At 37.6% G+C, this 19433-nt stretch overlaps 2 protein-coding genes across 2 annotated transcripts; one reads left to right on the plus strand and one right to left on the minus strand.

Annotated features, from left to right (window-relative positions):
• Positions 1 to 454: 454 nt before the first annotated feature.
• LOC113076640 (ATP-binding cassette sub-family A member 5-like) lies at positions 455 to 11488 on the minus strand. The gene is made up of 27 exons (XM_026249328.1): positions 11441 to 11488; positions 10083 to 10202; positions 9856 to 9994; positions 9683 to 9773; positions 9415 to 9554; positions 8561 to 8680; positions 8198 to 8399; positions 7869 to 8035; positions 7650 to 7777; positions 7311 to 7448; positions 7116 to 7229; positions 6384 to 6554; positions 5941 to 6054; positions 5556 to 5693; positions 5391 to 5459; positions 5216 to 5307; positions 4787 to 4916; positions 4581 to 4698; positions 4406 to 4497; positions 4149 to 4324; positions 2159 to 2234; positions 1978 to 2072; positions 1756 to 1875; positions 1506 to 1658; positions 1285 to 1364; positions 1152 to 1207; positions 455 to 883 (listed from the first exon to the last, which is right to left on the minus strand). Exons 1-27 carry the CDS (start codon positions 11486 to 11488, stop codon positions 743 to 745), a joined length of 3228 nt encoding a protein of 1075 aa, XP_026105113.1. The 3' UTR covers positions 455 to 742.
• Positions 11489 to 15988: 4500 nt separating this feature from the next.
• Positions 15989 to 18338, plus strand: LOC113076641 (histone-lysine N-methyltransferase set-1-like). The gene is made up of 5 exons (XM_026249329.1): positions 15989 to 17106; positions 17204 to 17333; positions 17533 to 17695; positions 17782 to 17974; positions 18204 to 18338. The coding sequence occupies exons 1-5, from the start codon at positions 17095 to 17097 to the stop codon at positions 18336 to 18338; spliced, it is 633 nt and encodes a 210-aa protein (XP_026105114.1). The 5' UTR covers positions 15989 to 17094.
• Positions 18339 to 19433: the final 1095 nt, after the last annotated feature.

Below are 19433 nucleotides of genomic sequence, written 5' to 3' on the forward strand. Positions count from 1 at the left end.
ATTTCGATAATGTGGAACCCACTGCATGCTATTCAATTCCCAGTGACTGACTCAATGTATATGGAAACAATGGACTGGTATGTTTGATATACATCAGGTGAACGGAAGATTTAAGAATTCACAGAGTGATAATTAAAAAAAGTAAATCTCTTCATATAAATAAAAGAAGTGCAAAGTAAAGAAGTGGCAAGTCTAGCTCGGCGTTTACAGCTGACACTAAAGTCATGCGTCTGTTCCCATCTGAGCAAGTGCCAGTACCAGAGCTAAAGCGACTTTCCCAGCTCATGCGTTTATTTTTGTGAAAAGTGGGGACATCCCATAGGCGTAATGGTTTTTATACTGTACAAACTGTATATTCTATGGCCCTACACCAACCCTACACCTAACCCTAACCCTCACAGGAAACTTTGTGCATTTTTACTTTCTCAAAAAAAAAACTAATTCTGTACATGGGTTATGTCCTCATAAGTCACCCTCTGCTTGCAATACCTGTGTCGTACCCATGTCATTATACAGAGTTGTGTCCTGATATGTCACAAAAACAAGAGCACACACACATACACACACACACACACGTCTTGTATGTGTGCGAGTGGCTGCTGGAGTCTCCACAGTCTATTGTCCTGTGAGTCCCATCAGTTTAAGGCTCTTTAAGGCAAATGATGGCACATGCAGAGCGATAGAGAAAGACACAGAGGATAAAGAAGGCACAACGCTTCAGGGAAGGTTTAACAGGATTGGCTCATAGCTGGTGTACTATGCTGTCTGTGTGATTGAGAGATACAGGCCTGTCCTGTCTCAGTCTCTGCCATTGAAAAGTTGTGCTAAGCGATCCGACCTCCTCTTCTGCATTCTCTTGCTCTTTAGCGAACTCCATGAAAACCTGCAGAACAGGTATACGCTTTTAATTTAAATTAATTAGCCATGACAGATAAGTGCTGCAAAAATTCTAAATAACATCGGTTTCATTGCTTTGTTTTCTAATATGAAACAAGATTAATTTTATTTGAGAGTAAAAGCCACAGAAGTTATTAACTTATTTATAATATCATACTTGCATTATAATAATATAATTAATATCCTATTTTATATATTTTAAATACATAATTGTTTGCAGGCTTTTTTTTTTTTTTTTATACATTGTAACATACTTGTTCAAGCGTTGACTGGGAGAAATTGTACTCTTCAAAGTTAAAGTTCTGTTTAGCTGTGAAGAAATTAGGAGAATGGTCAAAAAATGTTATCCTTCACAAAAACTGTAGTTGTTGCGTGTCCATTTCTTACCACTTTCTAATTCGGCAAAGGACTTGGCTAGCGACTTCACATCTTCCATTGGAATTTTATACACCATCAGAGTGGCAAAACTCCAAAGAACCAAGACACACACATACAAAATTTTTATATTTTATTTTTATGCCAGACACTTACAGTTTAGTGCTTCATGGTTTAATCTGACATGTTTTATTCTCCCATTTAGTTTCTAAACGAATACAGACACTCATTACCTGTCCTGACGAGCAGCGTGGGGAAATATCTTCAGTATCTCTTCGTGCAACAGCGCTACCTCCTGGAGACCTGAGAGCTCCTCCCTGAGATTAATCTCGAGGCTGTAGCCTCTCCCAAACTTCCCCTTCAGGTGCTGAATAGAGCCAATACACCTGCAGGAGGCAACACTTGCTTGCTCAGAAAATCTCTTCATGTTCATGTTAATCCATGCCATTTTTAACTGAGGTTTTTATCCATCTCAAGCCTCACCTCAGCTGACCAGAAACCATGATGGCCACACGGTCACACACAGCCTCGGCCTCCTCCATGTAGTGGGTGGTAAATATGGCTCCTCGCTGTTTGTTCTTAAAGGCAGCTCGGATCGCCCTCCTATTGGAGTGAACAACAGAAATGTTCACTTTTGCACCCGTTTTATACAGTATGTACACGGTTCAGTTATATCTCATGTAACATCAGTGTAGTTAATTTTACCACATGCGTTGTTTCGATGTGGGATCCATTCCTGTAGATGGTTCATCCAACAGAACTATCTGAGGATTTCCCAGCATGCTTAGTGCAAAGCAGAGCTAGTATGAAAAAGATTTTTAAAAATAAGCCCAAAATATAAAAGGCTGGTTTTTCATGATATTGCATTCGATTTATTTTAACTTGCCTTCCTCTTCAGCCCAGCAGACAAGTTTTTAGTCTGTTTGTAAAGATGATCCTTCAGCTCTAGAGCATCGACAACACTGTGAAGACACAATACTTAAGCCATGAACTGTGATGGTCACACTGTATAATGTGGTAGGTAAAGAGTCACATTGAAAACATTTAATAAAATAATAAATAATAATAATAAAGAAGCTGTGGTGTTTTTTGTCCTCAAACAAATGGAGCCTTGGTGAAAGAGAACAAAAAAAATCTTACTGACCCCAAACCTTTGAATAGTATTTTAAATGTACAAGTTTTATATATATATATATATATATATATATATATATATATATATATATACAAGGAGTGCAGAATTATTAGGCAAGTTGTATTTTTGAGGAATGATTTTATTATTGAACAACAACCATGTTCTCAATGATTTCCAAAAACTTATTAATATCAAAGCTGAATATTTTTGGAAGTAGTTTTTAGTTTGTTTTTAGTTGTAGCTATTTTAGGAGGATATCTGTGTGTGCAGGTGACTATTACTGTGCATAATTATTAGGCAACTTAACAAAAAACAAATATATACCCATTTCAATTATTTATTTTCAGCAGTGAAACCAATATAACATCTCAACATTCACAAATATACATTTCTGACATTCAAAAACAAAACAAAAACAAATCAGTGACCAATATAGCCACCTTTCTTTGCAAGGACACTCGAAAGCCTGCCATCCATGGATTCTGTCAGTGTTTTGATCTGTTCACCATCAACATTGCGTGCAGCAGCAACCACAGCCTCCCATACACTGTTCAGAGAGGTGTACTGTTTTCCCCCTCCTTGTAAATCTCACATTTCATGATGGACCACAGGTTCTCTATGGGTTCCAGATCAGGTGAACAAGGAGGCCAAGTCATTAGTTTTTCTTCTTTTAGACCCTTTCTTGCCAGCCACGCTGTGGAGTACTTGGACGCGTGTGATGGAGCATTGTCCTGCATGAAAATCATGTTTTTCTTGAAGGATGCAGACTTCTTCCTGTACCACTGCTTGAAGAAGGTGTCTTCCAGAAACTGGCAGTAGGACTGGGAGTTGAGCTTCACTCCATCCTCAACCCGAAAAGGCCCCACAAGCTCATCTTTGATGATAGCAGCCCAAACCAGTACTCCACCTCCACCTTGCTGGCGTCTGAGTCGGACTGGAGCTCTCTGCCCTTTACCGATCCAGCCACGGGCCCATCAAGACTCACTCTCATTTCATCAGTCCATAAAACCTTAGAAACATCAGTCTTGAGATATTTCTTTGCCCAGTCTTGACGTTTCAGCATGTGTGTCTTGTTCAGTGGTGGTCGTTTTTCAGCCTTTCTTACCTTGGCCATGTCTCTGAGTATTGCACACCTTGTGCTTTTGGGCACTCCAGTGATGTTGCAGCTCTGAAATATGGCAAAACTGGTGGCAAGTGGCATCTTGGCAGCTGTACGCTTGACTTTTCTCAGTTCACGGGCAGTTATTTTGCACCTTGGTTTTTCCACACGCTTCTTGCGACCCTGTTGGCTATTTTGAATGAAACACTTGATTGTTCGATGATCACGCTTCAGAGCTTGGCAAATTTAAGAGTGCTGCATCCCTCTGCAAGATATCTCACAATTTTTTACTTTTCGGAGCCTGTCAAGTCCTTCTTTTGACCCATTTTGCCAAAGGAAAGGAAGTTGCCTAATAATTATGCACACCTGATATAGGGTGTTGATGTCATTAAACCACACCCCTTCTCATTACTGAGATGCACATCACCTAATATGCTTAATTGGTAGTAGGCTTTCGAGCCTATACAGCTTGGAGTAAGACAACATGCATAAAGAGGATGATGTGGTCAAAATACTCATTTGCCTAATAATTCTGCACACAGTGTATATATATATATATATATATATATATATATATATATATATATATATATATATATATATTTATAGATATATATATTTATAGATATAGATATATGGTACCGCTTAATGATATTTGAGATATCATGCTGCTGTATCCCCTTTATAGCAGCGTAGATCTCCAGGTGCTCCTGTAGAGTGATTCTCGGCCACAGAGGGTTCACCTGGGGACAGTACCCCACATGTTCCAAGGGGTTTCCCACTGGTTGGAAGTCTGTTCCATAATCTCCCATTAGAATCTAAAAATAAATATCAAACTTTAGTCATAACACACTGAATACATCTCATATGATCAAAAGAACTCATAAGAGAACACAAACCTGTCCAGCAGTGGGTTCAGTGACTCCAGACAGCATGTGCATGATAGTGCTCTTTCCCGCTCCATTTGGTCCCAGCAGACCCAAAACCTCACCTGAGAACAGGCCATTGTTCATGAACGGCTTGCTCTCTTTAAAATCATTATTTACAGTGCATCAAATCAGAGGCAGACTCTACCTTTGCGAACACAAAATGAGACGTTCTTAGTGGCCACTTTCCTTCTTTTGCTGAGTGAAAATCCCTCCCTCTTGCATTTGTACTGTTTGCTGAGGTTACTCACCACTACCAACGGTTTCTGTAAAAGTTAGATTTTTCCATTTTTAATGAGTTATCGGACAATAGCGATTTGAGTCTCTTAAGACTACAGAGAAGTGGAGCTCTACCTCCTCACAGCTCTGACAAGTCAACGCCTCCTTCACTCGAGCTTTCTCCACCTGAACATCCTCATCCTCATCCTCACTCACGTTCTCCTCTGGGTTTCGCTGAGGTTTACTCTTCGCTTGGGAGGAAATCCTGGAGAACAAAGAGAATATACTTGCTTATTTACTGATAAAAATAAAACATATACATATACACATATATATTGTAATATAGTATATAGTAATTCTGAAACAAATTTGAATTATTATTTTATATTCTTCATTGTATAAATATGTCAATAATAAATATTCTGCATAAAAAGATCATAAATAAACAAATTTGACTGTTGTACCCAATTCACTTCCATTCTTTATCCAAGTTGTTTCGTTTTATTCCTGATCAGAGACTTTATGCAAAAATGTATTTGGGTATTTAGTTTTAGGAAGACAGACCTGCATAGCTGATCATTATTCATAGTTTTCCCTCCATATCTGATCTCAAGCCATCGAAGTGTGAAGAGCAGCAGAATACACTGGATATATGGCTATGGACGACACAACAAAGATTCAGTGTAAAAGACATTATAACACACTTTGAAATGATAAAATTATATTTAAAGTAACTTACAGACAAAACAGAGATGAAGAGATTCTTCCACAGGAAATCATCATCATGAGGAGACTGAAGGAAGGTGGCCTAGAATAAAAAGACTTGTATTAGGTTCAATAACAATAGGGATATTTCATTTATAACCTCAGACATCAAATATGAGTCCTGTAAGTAAAGTTTTACCATGGTAATGCAGTTAAGGCAGCCCATGAGAGGGTAGAGTGGACTGAAGAAGCACAGTGCACTGTGTAGGAGACGAGCCACAACATATTTCTTATTCACAAGAGCTATCTGGATTACGGTCGCAGAAACCACACACAACTACGGAAGAAAAGAAAAAAATGCCTTTAATTAATTCCTACAGACACATTTGTATTTGAAAGATAATTTCAAATATAAAATAATTCACAATGTAAAATATTATTTCATTATAGACCTTTTCATTATTTTTTTCCCCCTTTTTTATTTTTTAGTTAATTAATTTCCATGACCATTCTGGTTGAAAATTATATTTCCAGGTTTTTCCACAGGAACAGGTTCTTTGTGGGAAGGTTTCTTGAAGACTCACTATCATGGAGACCCCTGAGAAGTCGTCCCTATTGCTCTGGACCTTGACGAACATGAAGGATATGCAGTATGTGAAGAGAACCATGGCTGGAGCGAAGCCAATCAGACACAGAGCCTAAAATTGAAGTAAAGATAATAGCGGAGTTGTGATATGCCAGGGGGTGGCGAACATCGGCCCTGGAGAGCTGCAGCCCTGCAGAGTTCTGCTTAAACCCTAATCAAACACACCTGGACAAGCTAATCAAGGCCTGAAGGGTTTCTAGGAAGCTACAGAGAGATGAGTTTTTATTAGGGTTGGAGTAGAACTCAGCAGGACTGTGGCTCTCCAGGACCCGAGTTCGCCACCCTGTCACATGCTAATGCTAGCATCTGCTCTGCTCTTTATGCTTAAATAACTTCTATTTTCATGAAGTCTAGTGGAAGCTGGGTGAAGCGTTTTCTTACCACAGACAAGGTATTATATAAGGTTAGCAGGTTTGTAGAATGGAAGGCAAACAGGGTGCTGGTCATACAAATTAAGATAAGATAATAGAAAGGGACATCAATAGATGCCTGACCGCACCAGTACGCTGAAGGAACAAGACCAGAGATCCTCAGGATCGAGTGACACTTCAACTGATAAAAAACAAAACAAAACAAAAAACAGTGAAGATAGAGAGGTTGCATTCAACGTAAAAACATTCTTAATTAAAGCAACACTGACATCGTTGTAGAGACATTCTGATATAATCAATTTAAGGCGACCCCGTTTAGATGTTTTAATGTATTCGAAAAGTCTCTATCAAGTCTACATTTATTTGATAGAAAATAAAGTAGCGTGAAATATTATTACAAATAACTGCATTTAAAAAAAATATATACATTAAAATAGAAAACCATTTATTCCTGTGATGCAATGCTGAACTTTCAGCATCATTTCCAGTCTTCAGTTTCACGTAAACCTTCAGAAATCATTCTAATATGAGGATTTGCGGATCAGAAAAGTTCAAAAGAACTGCATTTATTAAAAAATAAAAATAATTGCAATGTAAAACATATTTATCAGTTTTGATCAATTTAATGCATACTTGCCTAATAAAAATAATGAAGTTAAAATAAGAAAAAAAAAAAAAAAAATTATAATAAATGTTTTTAATTTAAACTATCATTATATGAAGTAACAATCCACATATATACCTCTTTGTCTCTTGTGTGGTCCATTGCAAAATAGGCTGGCATCCCAGCGGCCAGCATCCCAAGAATCACAGTCTTAATGTAAACCAGTGCATAGGACACCTTACCTGGGATTTGCTAAAAATGCAGACAGAATATAGCTGTAGACGCCCACAAGAAACAACAATAGCAGTGTTTTAATCAATGCACCACACTTACATAGTTGAAGGGTTTAGTCCATGTTTTAATGTGTCCAGTGCCGTTAAAGCCCCTCAGGAGGGCGTTACTGAGCACATTGACAGCCATAGGCAAAGAGTGCATAGTGGTAATGTTAAATGCTAAAATGTAGGTAAAATTCTGGTATTGAGAAACAAGAAGAAAGGACATTAAATAAATATCTTTAAGAACAGCCAGTGTTTTAATTAATTTTCAATGTAGAAACAATCATTTCAGAGCAATCCACTGTTGAGAAATTAATTCCTAGAATTCAAACTATGGAGTGTAAAAGCGTAGAGAGGTTAACCACTTGGTATGAAAACATGCAATTCTCCTTCTCACCTCACTGGATCCTGTCACGTTGATGGCGGCGCTGACAGGAGCAGCAGACATGTAGTCCAGTTCTTTCATCATTTCCACTTTAATATCCTGAGACTCCAGATCGTGGATGAACCCTGACAGGTCAGAGTCTACCACAGAATACAGATGCCAATTAACCAAACTGGCTAATGTGAATTGCCAACAATATTCAGTATAATACACACAAGTACTGTCACAGACCGGTGGAGTTTTGCACAAGCAGGCTGGTGGTGTATTTGCCAAGGGTCTCGTTGCGGTGCAGCAGGTATATAGGTGAAAACAGTCTTTTATCAGAAAGACTAGGAAAGTTTCTCCAGGTAAAGGATGCCATAACCATTGCACATAAGAACAATAGGAACAGTGACAAACTGTGTAAAAGAAAGGAGACAAAAGTATGACTTACAGCTTTGTATAACACATTAATCATATGGATAATTCAAATGATTATATGGATCATGTATCTATCACCTCGATGGGTTTTTTAATGAAAGGCAAACATGATCAAGTAGTACTTGCTAGCATGTGCTCACTTGTTTATAATAGATGTTCTCTCTCTCTGCAGGTTGAGCATGTGCAGCCGGGCTACGGTGCTAAACTGCTGCCTCCAAAGAGCTCGACCAGTTACTGCATCCTGTCTGCTGTCTGAAAACATCAGCAGCTGCTGCTCTGTGTCATCCATAGAGGACGTGTCTCCCTCGTCTTCCACCTTTTCTTGGTTAAACACACTGTAATCTACCAATAAAAGAACCCACACAAACAGAGTAAGCATTATACCTCTTGATCACTTCACTATGTTGGTTCATTGTAATACTGATTAGTTTCATGTAGTTCATGTCAAGTGTTTCATCTGAACAGAGATGCTTTGAAACGGTTTAGATCGGTGGTTATCTTACCAGACTGATCCACTTCTGCCTCTGCCTCCAAGCGCAAGAAGACATCCTCTAATGTTGTCATGGAGACACCGTAGTTAATGATTCCCAGGTCAGGTCGACAGTCCAGCTCCGTGAACAGCCCTGGAGTGCAACATGAGTGAGAGGCGAGAAGAGTTTAGTAACCATAGAAATTTTTCATTTTTTAGGATGGCAAGAAACAAGAAAACCAACCACACACACACCAAAAGCACTTCTATGCACTTCTCAACATTTACTAACCCTCATGTCAATAAAAACCTATATGCAAGTCAAACATGATATGAAAGTGAATAAATTGAACTGTAAGCATGAAGTAACCAGTATCATAGGCTTCATATAAAAAGGCTACTGACAATAAATCTACATACCGTATTTTCCGGACTATAAGTCCCACTTTTTTTCATAGTTTGGGTGGTCCTGCGACTTATAGTCAGGAGTGACTAATTTGTCAAAATTAATTTGACAGAAACCAAGAGAAAATATTACCGTATACAGCCACCAGAGGGCGCTCTATGCTTCTCAGTGCTCCTGTAGTCTACCACTGAGCAGCATAGAGCGCCCTCTTGCGGCTGTATACGGTAATGTTTTCTCTTGGTTCTAAATAAATGCGACTTTTAGTCCAGTGTGACTTATATACGTTTTTTATCCTCATCATGACGTATTTTTTTAGACTGATGCGACTTATACTCAGGTGCGACTTATAGTCCGAAAAATACGGTAAATAAAAATACAACACCACAATCCTGGGGAAAGCATGAAGCAATCTGTTGCTCCTCGGGGCATATGGCAGTGAGGCACATAGCAGATGGTGACATGAGGGCAAACAGAAGCGAGACCTGGGAACGTGTCCATGCTCTCGGAAGACAATGTGAATGTAAGCTCAGCCTCTTGCTGCCTTGACAGCTGAGCCTTGGGAACATGCTGCTTGACCAGTGATGTGATGTTCTCCACTTCACAGCCTTCAGTTACAGACATTCTAGAAGAGGTTTAGAATGACGGTGTTAATGTAGCAGCAGCAATGGGTGACAGGAAGACAAAAAAAATACATACATACAAATAAAATGTCATAAATATTTAATTTTTGCCACTTATTTTAAGACTTACCTAAGTTGGTAGCCAACCCCACACTTGGTCTTCAGGTACAAAGAGGAACCAACACATTTGAGCTGTCCTTGAGAGATGACAGCTTTACGATCTGTGTGACAGAAAATGCACAGGTGTGTGAGACTGAGGCATAAATGACTAAATGGAAGGAAAGTGAAATATGATCCAAGCACCTGCAAGTTTATCTGCCTCGTCCATGTAATGAGTGCTGAATACAGTTACTCTGCCTGCTCTACGGCTCTTCAGTAAGGCCCAGACCTGCTGTCGAGACACTGGGTCCATACCAGCCGTAGGCTCATCCAGAAGAAGGATCTGATTCATAAGCAAAAGGACATCGAGGGAGGGGGATAAATAAGCAAACGGATCAAGAAGTCAAAGGTATAAGCCATCAGACATTTACCTTTGGGTTTCCGAGAATCGCTATGCCCACAGAGAGCTTCCTTTTCTGGCCTCCACTCAGGTTTTTCGCCCGGGCGTCCATAATTTTTTCTAAATCCAGATCCTTTAGAACTTTTCTCACCTTAAAATGAGAAATATTTTAGAATAGAAATTCAAAAAAAAAAAAAAAAAAAAGCATGAAGTAGCTGGATGTTTATATATATATTTGTAAATATATATATTTGTAAATATATATAATTATTATATTGTTTTTTTAATGATCATGTCACATTGAATTGAAAAATTCACTGTTGCCATCAATTAAATAGAAAACAGCTATTTTTATTTATTTTTCTAACTGTTTTTTTTATCAAATAAATACAGCCTTGGTAAGCATAAGAGACTCATTTCACAAACATCAAAAAAAAAAAAAATTATATATATATATATATATATATATATATATATATATATATTATATATACACATTATTTTATATATATATATATATATATATATATATATATATATATATATGTGTGTGTGTGTGTGTGTGTGTGTGTGTGTGTGTGTGTGCGTTTACATTTGTGACATATCAGGACAAAATTATGAATACACACCAACAAAGTCAGGACATGGGTAGATGTCAGGACGAAAATCAATGTCCTCATTTTTCTGAGCATACTACAGTGTTCTACAGCCTCAAATATATAGCTGGAGCAAAAATCTCTGTAGGCCAAAATTGTCACAATTTTTTGAAATCATCTGTGTAAGTGTGTATCACATTTTTGCTCACTCACTGATACGCCAACTATGGGACGTGTGAGGTACTGCGCTAAACGTTTACACACACCGGAAGTGACATCAACATTTCACCTAATAAAAAATCAGTTAGGAAATCGAAATACCTCACTATCTTGCCAGTGGTTGAATATAAATATATAGTGCGTCTGCCAGCACTAACACCAGAGTAACACAGTAAACAGTTCTAAAGAAATACAATTATCTGACTTGATATTTGGATGAATGTTGTTACAAGCTAGCTCACGTTAGCAGACTTTTGCTAGCTCAAGAGTCTCTACACAAGCTGGCTAAATGCATAGCTAACCACATCCACTGAGCCAGTTATGTATCGGGGTGGGCGATCTGGCGATTTTATATCATGAACGATCTTGAAGACGTCCACAATCTACTTTTCAAGCGAATAGTAGAAATCGCGATCTTTTTTGTCCTCGTAATAGCGGGACTTTTATTTTGAAGGCGCGGAGACCGCCTGATCACACAGCTCACAGCCTTTGTGTTTAATAGTGTACGGTCTCTGTTTAATAGTCAAATCATATACATTATTAGATAAATCTGTCAACATTTAATTTCACATACCTTGCAGATATAATCGAAAGCAGCTGTCAGATATTCTGAAGTGTGCATTAGTAGCCTGTATGAAGGTGATTACTGTGAGTGACGTACAGTCCGAGTGAATTAGTTCAGCTTCCCTAAACACGATCCACAAACTCAACCCTTGATCTAAACTAAGCGCTATATTCATTGTGTGCTGAATCTAAATCTAGTCTTGCCTCGTCTGTATTCGAAAAAAAAAAACGTGTTTCCCAGTGCTTACAAACTTACTGAATGTCCTAGTTGGCTTTTATTCGATTATAATTTTTTAAAAACAATTTCTTTATATGTGAAAAATACTATATTATTAATATTATGGATGCAGAATCAAAAAGTTAGAAAGTTACAACCTAAAATAAGTATTATATATATATATATATATATATATATATATATATATATATATATATATATATATATATATATATATATATATAAATGTGTGTGTGTATGTATGTGTATATATATATATATATATATATATATATATATATATATATATATATATATATATATATATATATATATATATATACACACACACACACACACACAGTGGCTTGCAAATGTATTCAAAATGTACCCCCTTGATGTTTCCACGTTATGTTCCTGCCTTATGTAAAACTGCTTTAAATTACTTTTTTCCATATCAATCTTTTTTTAAAAAAACATAGTTAAGTACATAAAAACATAAATAGACTAAATACAAAACCGATTCCAAAAAAGTTGGGACACTGTACAAATTGTAGTAAAAAAGGATGGAATAATTGACAAATCTCAAACTTAAGAATATAGATAACATATCAAATGATGAAAGTGAGACATTTTGAAATGTCATGCCAAATATTGGCTCATTTTGGAATTCATGAGAGCTACACATTCCAAAAAAGTTGGGACAACATATGCTCCCATCCAGACGTCGTCTCTTTAAGGAAGGACCTTGCATTTTCCAACATGACAATGCCAGACCACATACTGCATCAATTACAACATAATGGCTGCGTAGAAGAAGGATCCGGGTACTGAAATGACCAGCTTGCAGTCCAGATCTTTCACCTATAGAAAACATTAAGTGCATCATAAAGAGGAAGATGCGACAAAGAAGACCTAAGACTAGAAGCCTGTATTAGACAAGAATGGGACACATTCCTATTCCTAAACTTGAGCAACTTGTCTCCTCAGTCCCCAGACGTTTGCAGACTGTTATAAAAAGAAGAGGGGATGCCACACAGTGTAAACATGGCCTTGTCCCAACTTTTTTGAGACGTGTTGATGCCATGAAATTTAAAATCTTTTCCCCTTAAAATTATACATTTTCTCAGTTTAAACATTTTATATGTCATATATGTTGTATTCTGAATAAAATATTGAAATTTGAAACTTCACATCATTGCATTCTGTTTTTATTCACAATTTGTACAGTATCCCAACTTTTTTGGAATTGAAATTTTGTGGTTTGTTTTTAGCTGGAACACTTTTACAGCCTCAAGTCTTTTTTTATTAAATGCAACAAGCTTTTCTCATCATCATTTGGCAGTTATCTGTTATTCTTCACCTCTCAAGCTCTGTCAGGTTGGATGAGGGCAGATGCAGATTTTCAGGTTTCTCCAGAAATGTTTGATTGGGATTAATCCCAGGCTCTGGCTGGCTACTCAAGCACATTCACAGAGTTGTCTATAAGTGAACGATCTGTCAAGTCTGAGCTTCTGGATTCTCTGGACTAGGCTTTCATTAAGGCTATCTCTATACAGTATTGTTCAAAATAATAGCAGTACAATGTGACTAACCAGAATAATCAAGGTTTTTCGTATATTTTTTTTATTGCTACGTGGCAAACAAGTTACCAGTAGGTTCAGTAGATTGTCAGAAAACAAATGAGACCCAGCATTCATGATATGCACGCTCTTAAGGCTGTGCAATTGGGCAATTAGTTGAATTAGTTGAAAGGGGTGTGTTCAAAAAAATAGCAGTGTGGCATTCAATCACTGAGGTCATCAATTTTGTGAAGAAACAGGTGTGAATCAGGTGGCCCCTATTTAAGGATGAAGCCAACACTTGTTGAACATGCATTTGAAAGCTGAGGAAAATGGGTCGTTCAAGCCTTTGTCAGAAGAACAGCGTACTTTGATTAAAAAGTTGATTAGAGAGGGGAAAACCTATAAAGAGGTGCAAAAAATGATAGGCTGTTCAGCTAAAATGATCTCCAATGCCTTAAAATGGAGAGCAAAACCAGAGAGACGTGGAAGAAAACGGAAGACAACCATCAAAATGGATAGAAGAATAACCAGAATGGCAAAGGCTCAGCCAATGATCACCTCCAGGATGATCAAAGACAGTCTGGAGTTACCTGTAAGTACTGTGACAGTTAGAAGACGTCTGTGTGAAGCTAATCTATTTTCAAGAATCCCCCGCAAAGTCCCTCTGTTAAAAAAAAGGCATGTGCAGAAGAGGTTACAATTTGCCAAAGAACACATCAACTGGCCTAAAGAGAAATGGAGGAACATTTTGTGGACTGATGAGAGTAAAATTGTTCTTTTTGGGTCCAAGGGCCACAGGCAGTTTGTGAGACGACCCCCAAACTCTGAATTCAAGCCACAGTACACAGTGAAGACAGTGAAGCATGGAGGTGCAAGCATCATGATATGGGCATGTTTCTCCTACTATGGTGTTGGGCCTATTTATCACATACCAGGGATCATGGATCAGTTTGCATATGTTAAAATACTTGAAGAGGTCATGTTGCCCTATGCTGAAGAGGACATGCCCTTGAAATGGTTGTTTCAACAAGACAATGACCCAAAACACACTAGTAAACGGGCAAAGTCTTGGTTCCAAACCAACAAAATTAATGTTATGGAGTGGCCAGCCCAATCTCCAGACCTTAATCCAATTGAGAACTTGTGGGGTGATATCAAAAATGCTGTTTCTGAAGCAAAACCAAGAAATGTGAATGAATTGTGGAATGTTGTTAAAGAATCATGGAGTGGAATAACAGCTGAGAGGTGCCACAAGTTGGTTGACTCCATGCCACACAGATGTCAAGCAGTTTTAAAAAACTGTGGTCATACAACTAAATATTAGTTTAGTGATTCACAGGATTGCTAAATCCCAGAAAAAAAAAATGTTTGTACAAAATAGTTTTGAGTTTGTACAGTCAAAGGTAGACACTGCTATTTTTTTGAACACACCCCTTTCAACTAATTGCCCAATTGCACAGCCTTAAGAGCGTGCATATCATGAATGCTGGGTCTTGTTTGTTTTCTGACAATCTACTGAACCTACTGGTAACTTGTTTGCCACGTAGCAATAAAAAATATACTAAAAACCTTGATTATTCTGGTTAGTCACATTGTACTGCTATTATTTTGAACAATACTGTATATTTTGCTGCACTGAGTGTTTCAACTACTCTGACGAGTCCTTCAGTCCCTGCTGCTGAAAAACAGCCCAAAACACAAGTCTGCTACCAGCACACTTTACTCTGTTGAGATACTGCAGGTGATGAGCAGAGCTGGTTTCCTTCAAACAAGACACTTAGAATCTGTAGGGTGTTCTTCTGAAACATACCACTATCTCCCTGGTCTTCACTTAGCAAGTTTGAACCTGCTACCTATTGATCTGAAATTTAATAATCGTACAGTGAATTATACCTTATTCCATTAGCCAGACATAATGTTTAGACTGTAGCTGAAGATCAACGGAAGATGAGTTGAGTATAATACAGATCTTCTTTTCAGCCCTGACCTGGCCCTCCGATGATGTCCACATACTTTTAAAATAATCTACTTTTAAAAGTAAAAAACTTTTTACTTCAGTGATATGCTTACAGGTTATACATGCTTACTTAACGATAAGCCTCTGCACCATACTTGCCCCACAAACAGGCCTTGAAGGAGTAGTTCACTTTAAAATGAAGATTAGCCCATTATTTACTCTCCCTCAAGTCATCCAAGGTGTATGTGACTTTCTTGTTGATTGCAATTCACTCCCATTATAAAGCTCAGAAACATCATGGTGTTAATTAATATAACTCTTAATGTATTGGTCTGGAAGAAGAAAGTCACATACACCTAGGATGACTTGAGGGAGAGTAAATAATGGGCTAATCTTCATTTTAAAGTGAACTAATTATTTAATAGGCCTTTAAGCTACATGAAGTATAAAGTGATAGTAACTACTCAATTAGATCAGTTATAGTGCTAGGAGTACTAGCCCATGCACACGTGTAGAATACATATTTGATCAACAGTCATGAATTAATTAAATGTATTAATATTATTATAAGGCATTTCTGGTAATTAAAAGTCCATTAATTGGAGAAAACATTGATATTAAAGCACATGGTTGCCGACACAGTTTTAGAGTTTTTTATTTTATTTTGTAATGCTGGTGAATAATTATACAAATTGCAGTGAAGTTTGCTGTTCTAGACTCACATGGAGTATGGGTTGGGGAAAAAACTGACGGGAACGTTTTTAATATATTTTATAAGGAAAAATAATTTCATTTGTGAAAAAGTGAGTGACGTAATTTAACCCGGGAAAAATTTTTTTTTGGCGGGAGCCGTGACGAGTTGAGTTCGTCATTCGCGCGAGGAGACAGATCGTCAGAGAGGTAAGTTCACTAGCTTGTTTTATAAACTCTTATCTTTTCAAATTGTGAAACTTTGACCAAATAAACAAATGATTGATAGCTACCTAGATATACAGACCAGCAAATGACTACATCTGGTGCTCGCCTATAGTATGAAGACGACGAGTAACGAACGTTATTTAGGTGAGCTAAATTAGCGTTAGACCGAAGCCAATCGTTAGGCCTGTCATAAACAATATTATTGTCATTTTAAGACAATTTTGTGCCACTTAGTATTTAATCATAATATAAAAGCATAATAATAAAATTAGGCATAACGTTATACACTTTAAAAAGACAACAACCATTTAATTATTTTGATAAGTGGTGTCAAAAAAACACTGAATGAAAAAAAAAACTTAAATAAAGAGTAAATAATCATTGTAAAATAATAATACTAATAAAAAAGCGCAAAGTACGTTACAAGTAGAGAAGAGAAAAGGTGCACACTATTGCTGAGTTAAGTTAGCGGGCAGATGTGTGTCTGAACGAGCCTCAGCGAGACTGATCTGATAATAAAACAGGTTTTTTATGTGCACCATTTTGCGCTGTGACGTATTAACTTGCTCAAGAACAGTGGATTGCGGCTTTGAAATCGAGCGCATTTAGATTTGTTCTGTAACGTTAGTTGTCATGAAAACACGATGGCGTGTTCTTCAGCTTCTGTAGGGCGCTGTGTGTTTGAAGGAGAACACAACACCACAGCGCGATCTGCGAGATGTGCTGCCACTCATTATCATATAAACATACTGGGCGAAGGATTGCGTCACCAGACGGTTTTGAGGTCATGTAGATATTGTGAGTTATGTCGATATATTATTGATTATTGCGACAGGCCTAATGCTCGCTAGTTGCAGATAATTTGAGAAAAATCGATTCTCAAAAATGTCGACAGAACAACCGCATGCCTTTTTCAACATTTATAACCCTACTAAATTTTGATTAATATGTATTCTTTAGTCAATTTTTTATTTGAGAAATACATGTTTCGTGTGTAATTAGCAAGCATGATCAAGTTGGTAAGTGAGTGTAAAGCTGACTGGAAAGTAATGCAATCAAGATTGAAATATTAGTGACTGAGTTTTTGATAATTTGCTTTCTAACTATCCTTTCCAGAATTTAAATGTATTACTGCATGTCATGTCTAAACGGAAGCGATTTAGTCCTGTGGAGGATGCCACTGCACACATTCTGTCTGGCAAAGACAAACCATGCCTTGAGGAGAGATTCATTAACTCTCATAAAGGTTAGTAACCGTATTTCAGTGCTTCTTCAATCAGAGCAGCTTTTCACATAAATTTAAACTGAACCGATTATGGAAGTTTGCATGTCCTGTAATTAATGTGTGCATGCCCTTTAAAGGCTAGGTCAATTGAATAAAGAACAACTTAATTTCTACAGAGACACTTAATATTCAAGACGTGCCATCTCTGTCTTTATCATAGGTAGAGGTGTGTTTGCTAGCATGTCCATTGACAAAGGATGCTTCATTCTTGAATACCGTGGAGAGTTACTTTCCCAAGAGGAGAGCCAAACAAGACAGAATAGATACAATGAAACAGAAAATACCTTCTTGTTTGAGTTTGATTGGAATGGAAGGCAATGGTGGTAGGTTTTGGGAACCATTTTTTCAGACTATTTTTGACTTATTGGAAACAAATTTCATGTTTTTTTTTTTCTCTCTCCCATTTTAGCATTGATGCCTCAAAAGAAGATGGTTCACTTGGGAGACTAGTGAACGATAATAACAAGACTCCTAACTGTAAAGTGAAAAAAATTAGTGTTGAAGGTAAACCACATCTGTGTTTGTTTTCGGTTAAGGCCATAGCTTCAGGAGAAGAATTAACATACAACTATGGAGATTCAGACTGGCCATGGCGTACTCAGGTAATCAGGTCTCTATTTAGTTTGTGTTGGTATTGTGGAGTTATGTGTTAATTGACATTCTGCGTTTTATTACCTGATGAACAGGACAGAACAACGTAAACAATCTCTGGACTGTCTATTAAATAAAAATAATGCAGTATTGACACAGCATTGCACAGTGCAGTCATACACACTTTTTTTTTTGTTCAAAATGGCCTTCAAATGTTCAGAGCATGTTCTCTCTTTACAGTTGAACCAAGCAGTCCCTCACAATGAGGAGAACATACCATCAGAAGACAGTACACATTTTCCTGACAAAATAAACTGTCCCAAGCCAGCTGAACAGGTATTTTGGTTTAAGTCCAGCTCTTCATCTTCTGATTAAGGTGCCATGGGCATATTGATCCATTTAGATCCACAGTAGAATTCAAATCTAATCTATTTTAGTATTGATTAATAGACCTATTTTTAACATAATGATGTCCTCATTTTTAAACTGTGACGTTGTTTGAGGATTCCATGAGTGTGTGATGAGAGTCTGTCCACTGTACTGACATTGATGTGTTGTGAAACTTGCCGTGTGTGTGTGTGGATGTCCTGATGTTTCTCCAGTGTGAATATATATAGTGTGTTTGTCTTAATTATGGATGATTGGTGTGGAATCAGATGGAATGTGTTTTGTATGCTTTCGCACGTTACAGCGATGACTGTAACGAGAGTTACAGATCCATTTGCTGTTGAATATCTTTGTAATTGCTTGTTTCTGCCTTGATCTAATGTGTATGTTCTTATTGAATCAGATTGGAGTTATTTGTCTGAACCCAGGCCTTCAAATAGTGGTCAATCCACCGACCACAACAGTGACCATTCATCCACAGCCTCTGACATGATGGAGAACCATTCTCAGGTTAGATCTCTTGCACTAAACCCCTGTCACATGGACGATGGCAAAAAGCACTAACCAAATTGAGACAACCATTGGTTGCCCATCAGCAACACCAATCACTGAACTCAACACTGTACAGCCAATCATCCCTTACTCGATCTTAGCACTGTTTTGACTTGTACTTTATGCAGAACTGCATTATAGGCTTGCCGTGATAGACAGAGCTGACATTGATACTGTTGTTAAGCCGCAACACTGGTTATGTCACTTGCCCACCGTGGCACCCCCCCCCCCCACCGTCTTTTTATAGACGTTTCATAGTTTGTCCTCATTTTTAAACTGTTGACGTTGTTTGAGGATTCCATGAGTGTGTGATGAGAGTCTGTCCACTGTACTGACATTGATGTGGTGTGAAACTAGCCATGTGTGTGTGTATGTGTGTGTGTGGATGTCCTGATGTTCACCAGTGTGAAATAAACATAAATTCACTGTGGATTCTGTTCTCTCTTTACAGGTGAACCAAGCAGTCCCTCACAATGAGGAGAACATACCATCAGAAGAGGGTACACACCTTTCTGACAAAATAAACTGTCA

This window comes from Carassius auratus, unplaced genomic scaffold (genome assembly GCF_003368295.1).
Source record: "Carassius auratus strain Wakin unplaced genomic scaffold, ASM336829v1 scaf_tig00020912, whole genome shotgun sequence".
Lineage (NCBI taxonomy): Eukaryota > Metazoa > Chordata > Actinopteri > Cypriniformes > Cyprinidae > Carassius > Carassius auratus.

What these genes read in the sequence shown, in the direction of transcription:
- LOC113076640 (XM_026249328.1), bottom strand. Translation starts at nt 11,488, where the DNA reads ATGCACACTTCAGAATATCTGACAGCTGCTTTCGATTATATCTGCAAG. An exon ending in GGCAGAAGTGGATCAGTCTG is followed by an intron (nt 8,400 to 8,560) that starts GTAAGATAACCA and finishes TTTTATTGGTAG; the next exon opens with ATTACAGTGTGTTTAACCAA. An exon ending in ATGGTTTCTGGTCAGCTGAG is followed by an intron (nt 1,659 to 1,755) that starts GTGAGGCTTGAG and finishes TGCCTCCTGCAG; the next exon opens with GTGTATTGGCTCTATTCAGC.
- LOC113076641 (XM_026249329.1), top strand. An exon ending in TGGAATGGAAGGCAATGGTG is followed by an intron (nt 17,696 to 17,781) that starts GTAGGTTTTGGG and finishes CTCCCATTTTAG; the next exon opens with CATTGATGCCTCAAAAGAAG. An exon ending in ACTGGCCATGGCGTACTCAG is followed by an intron (nt 17,975 to 18,203) that starts GTAATCAGGTCT and finishes CTCTCTTTACAG; the next exon opens with TTGAACCAAGCAGTCCCTCA.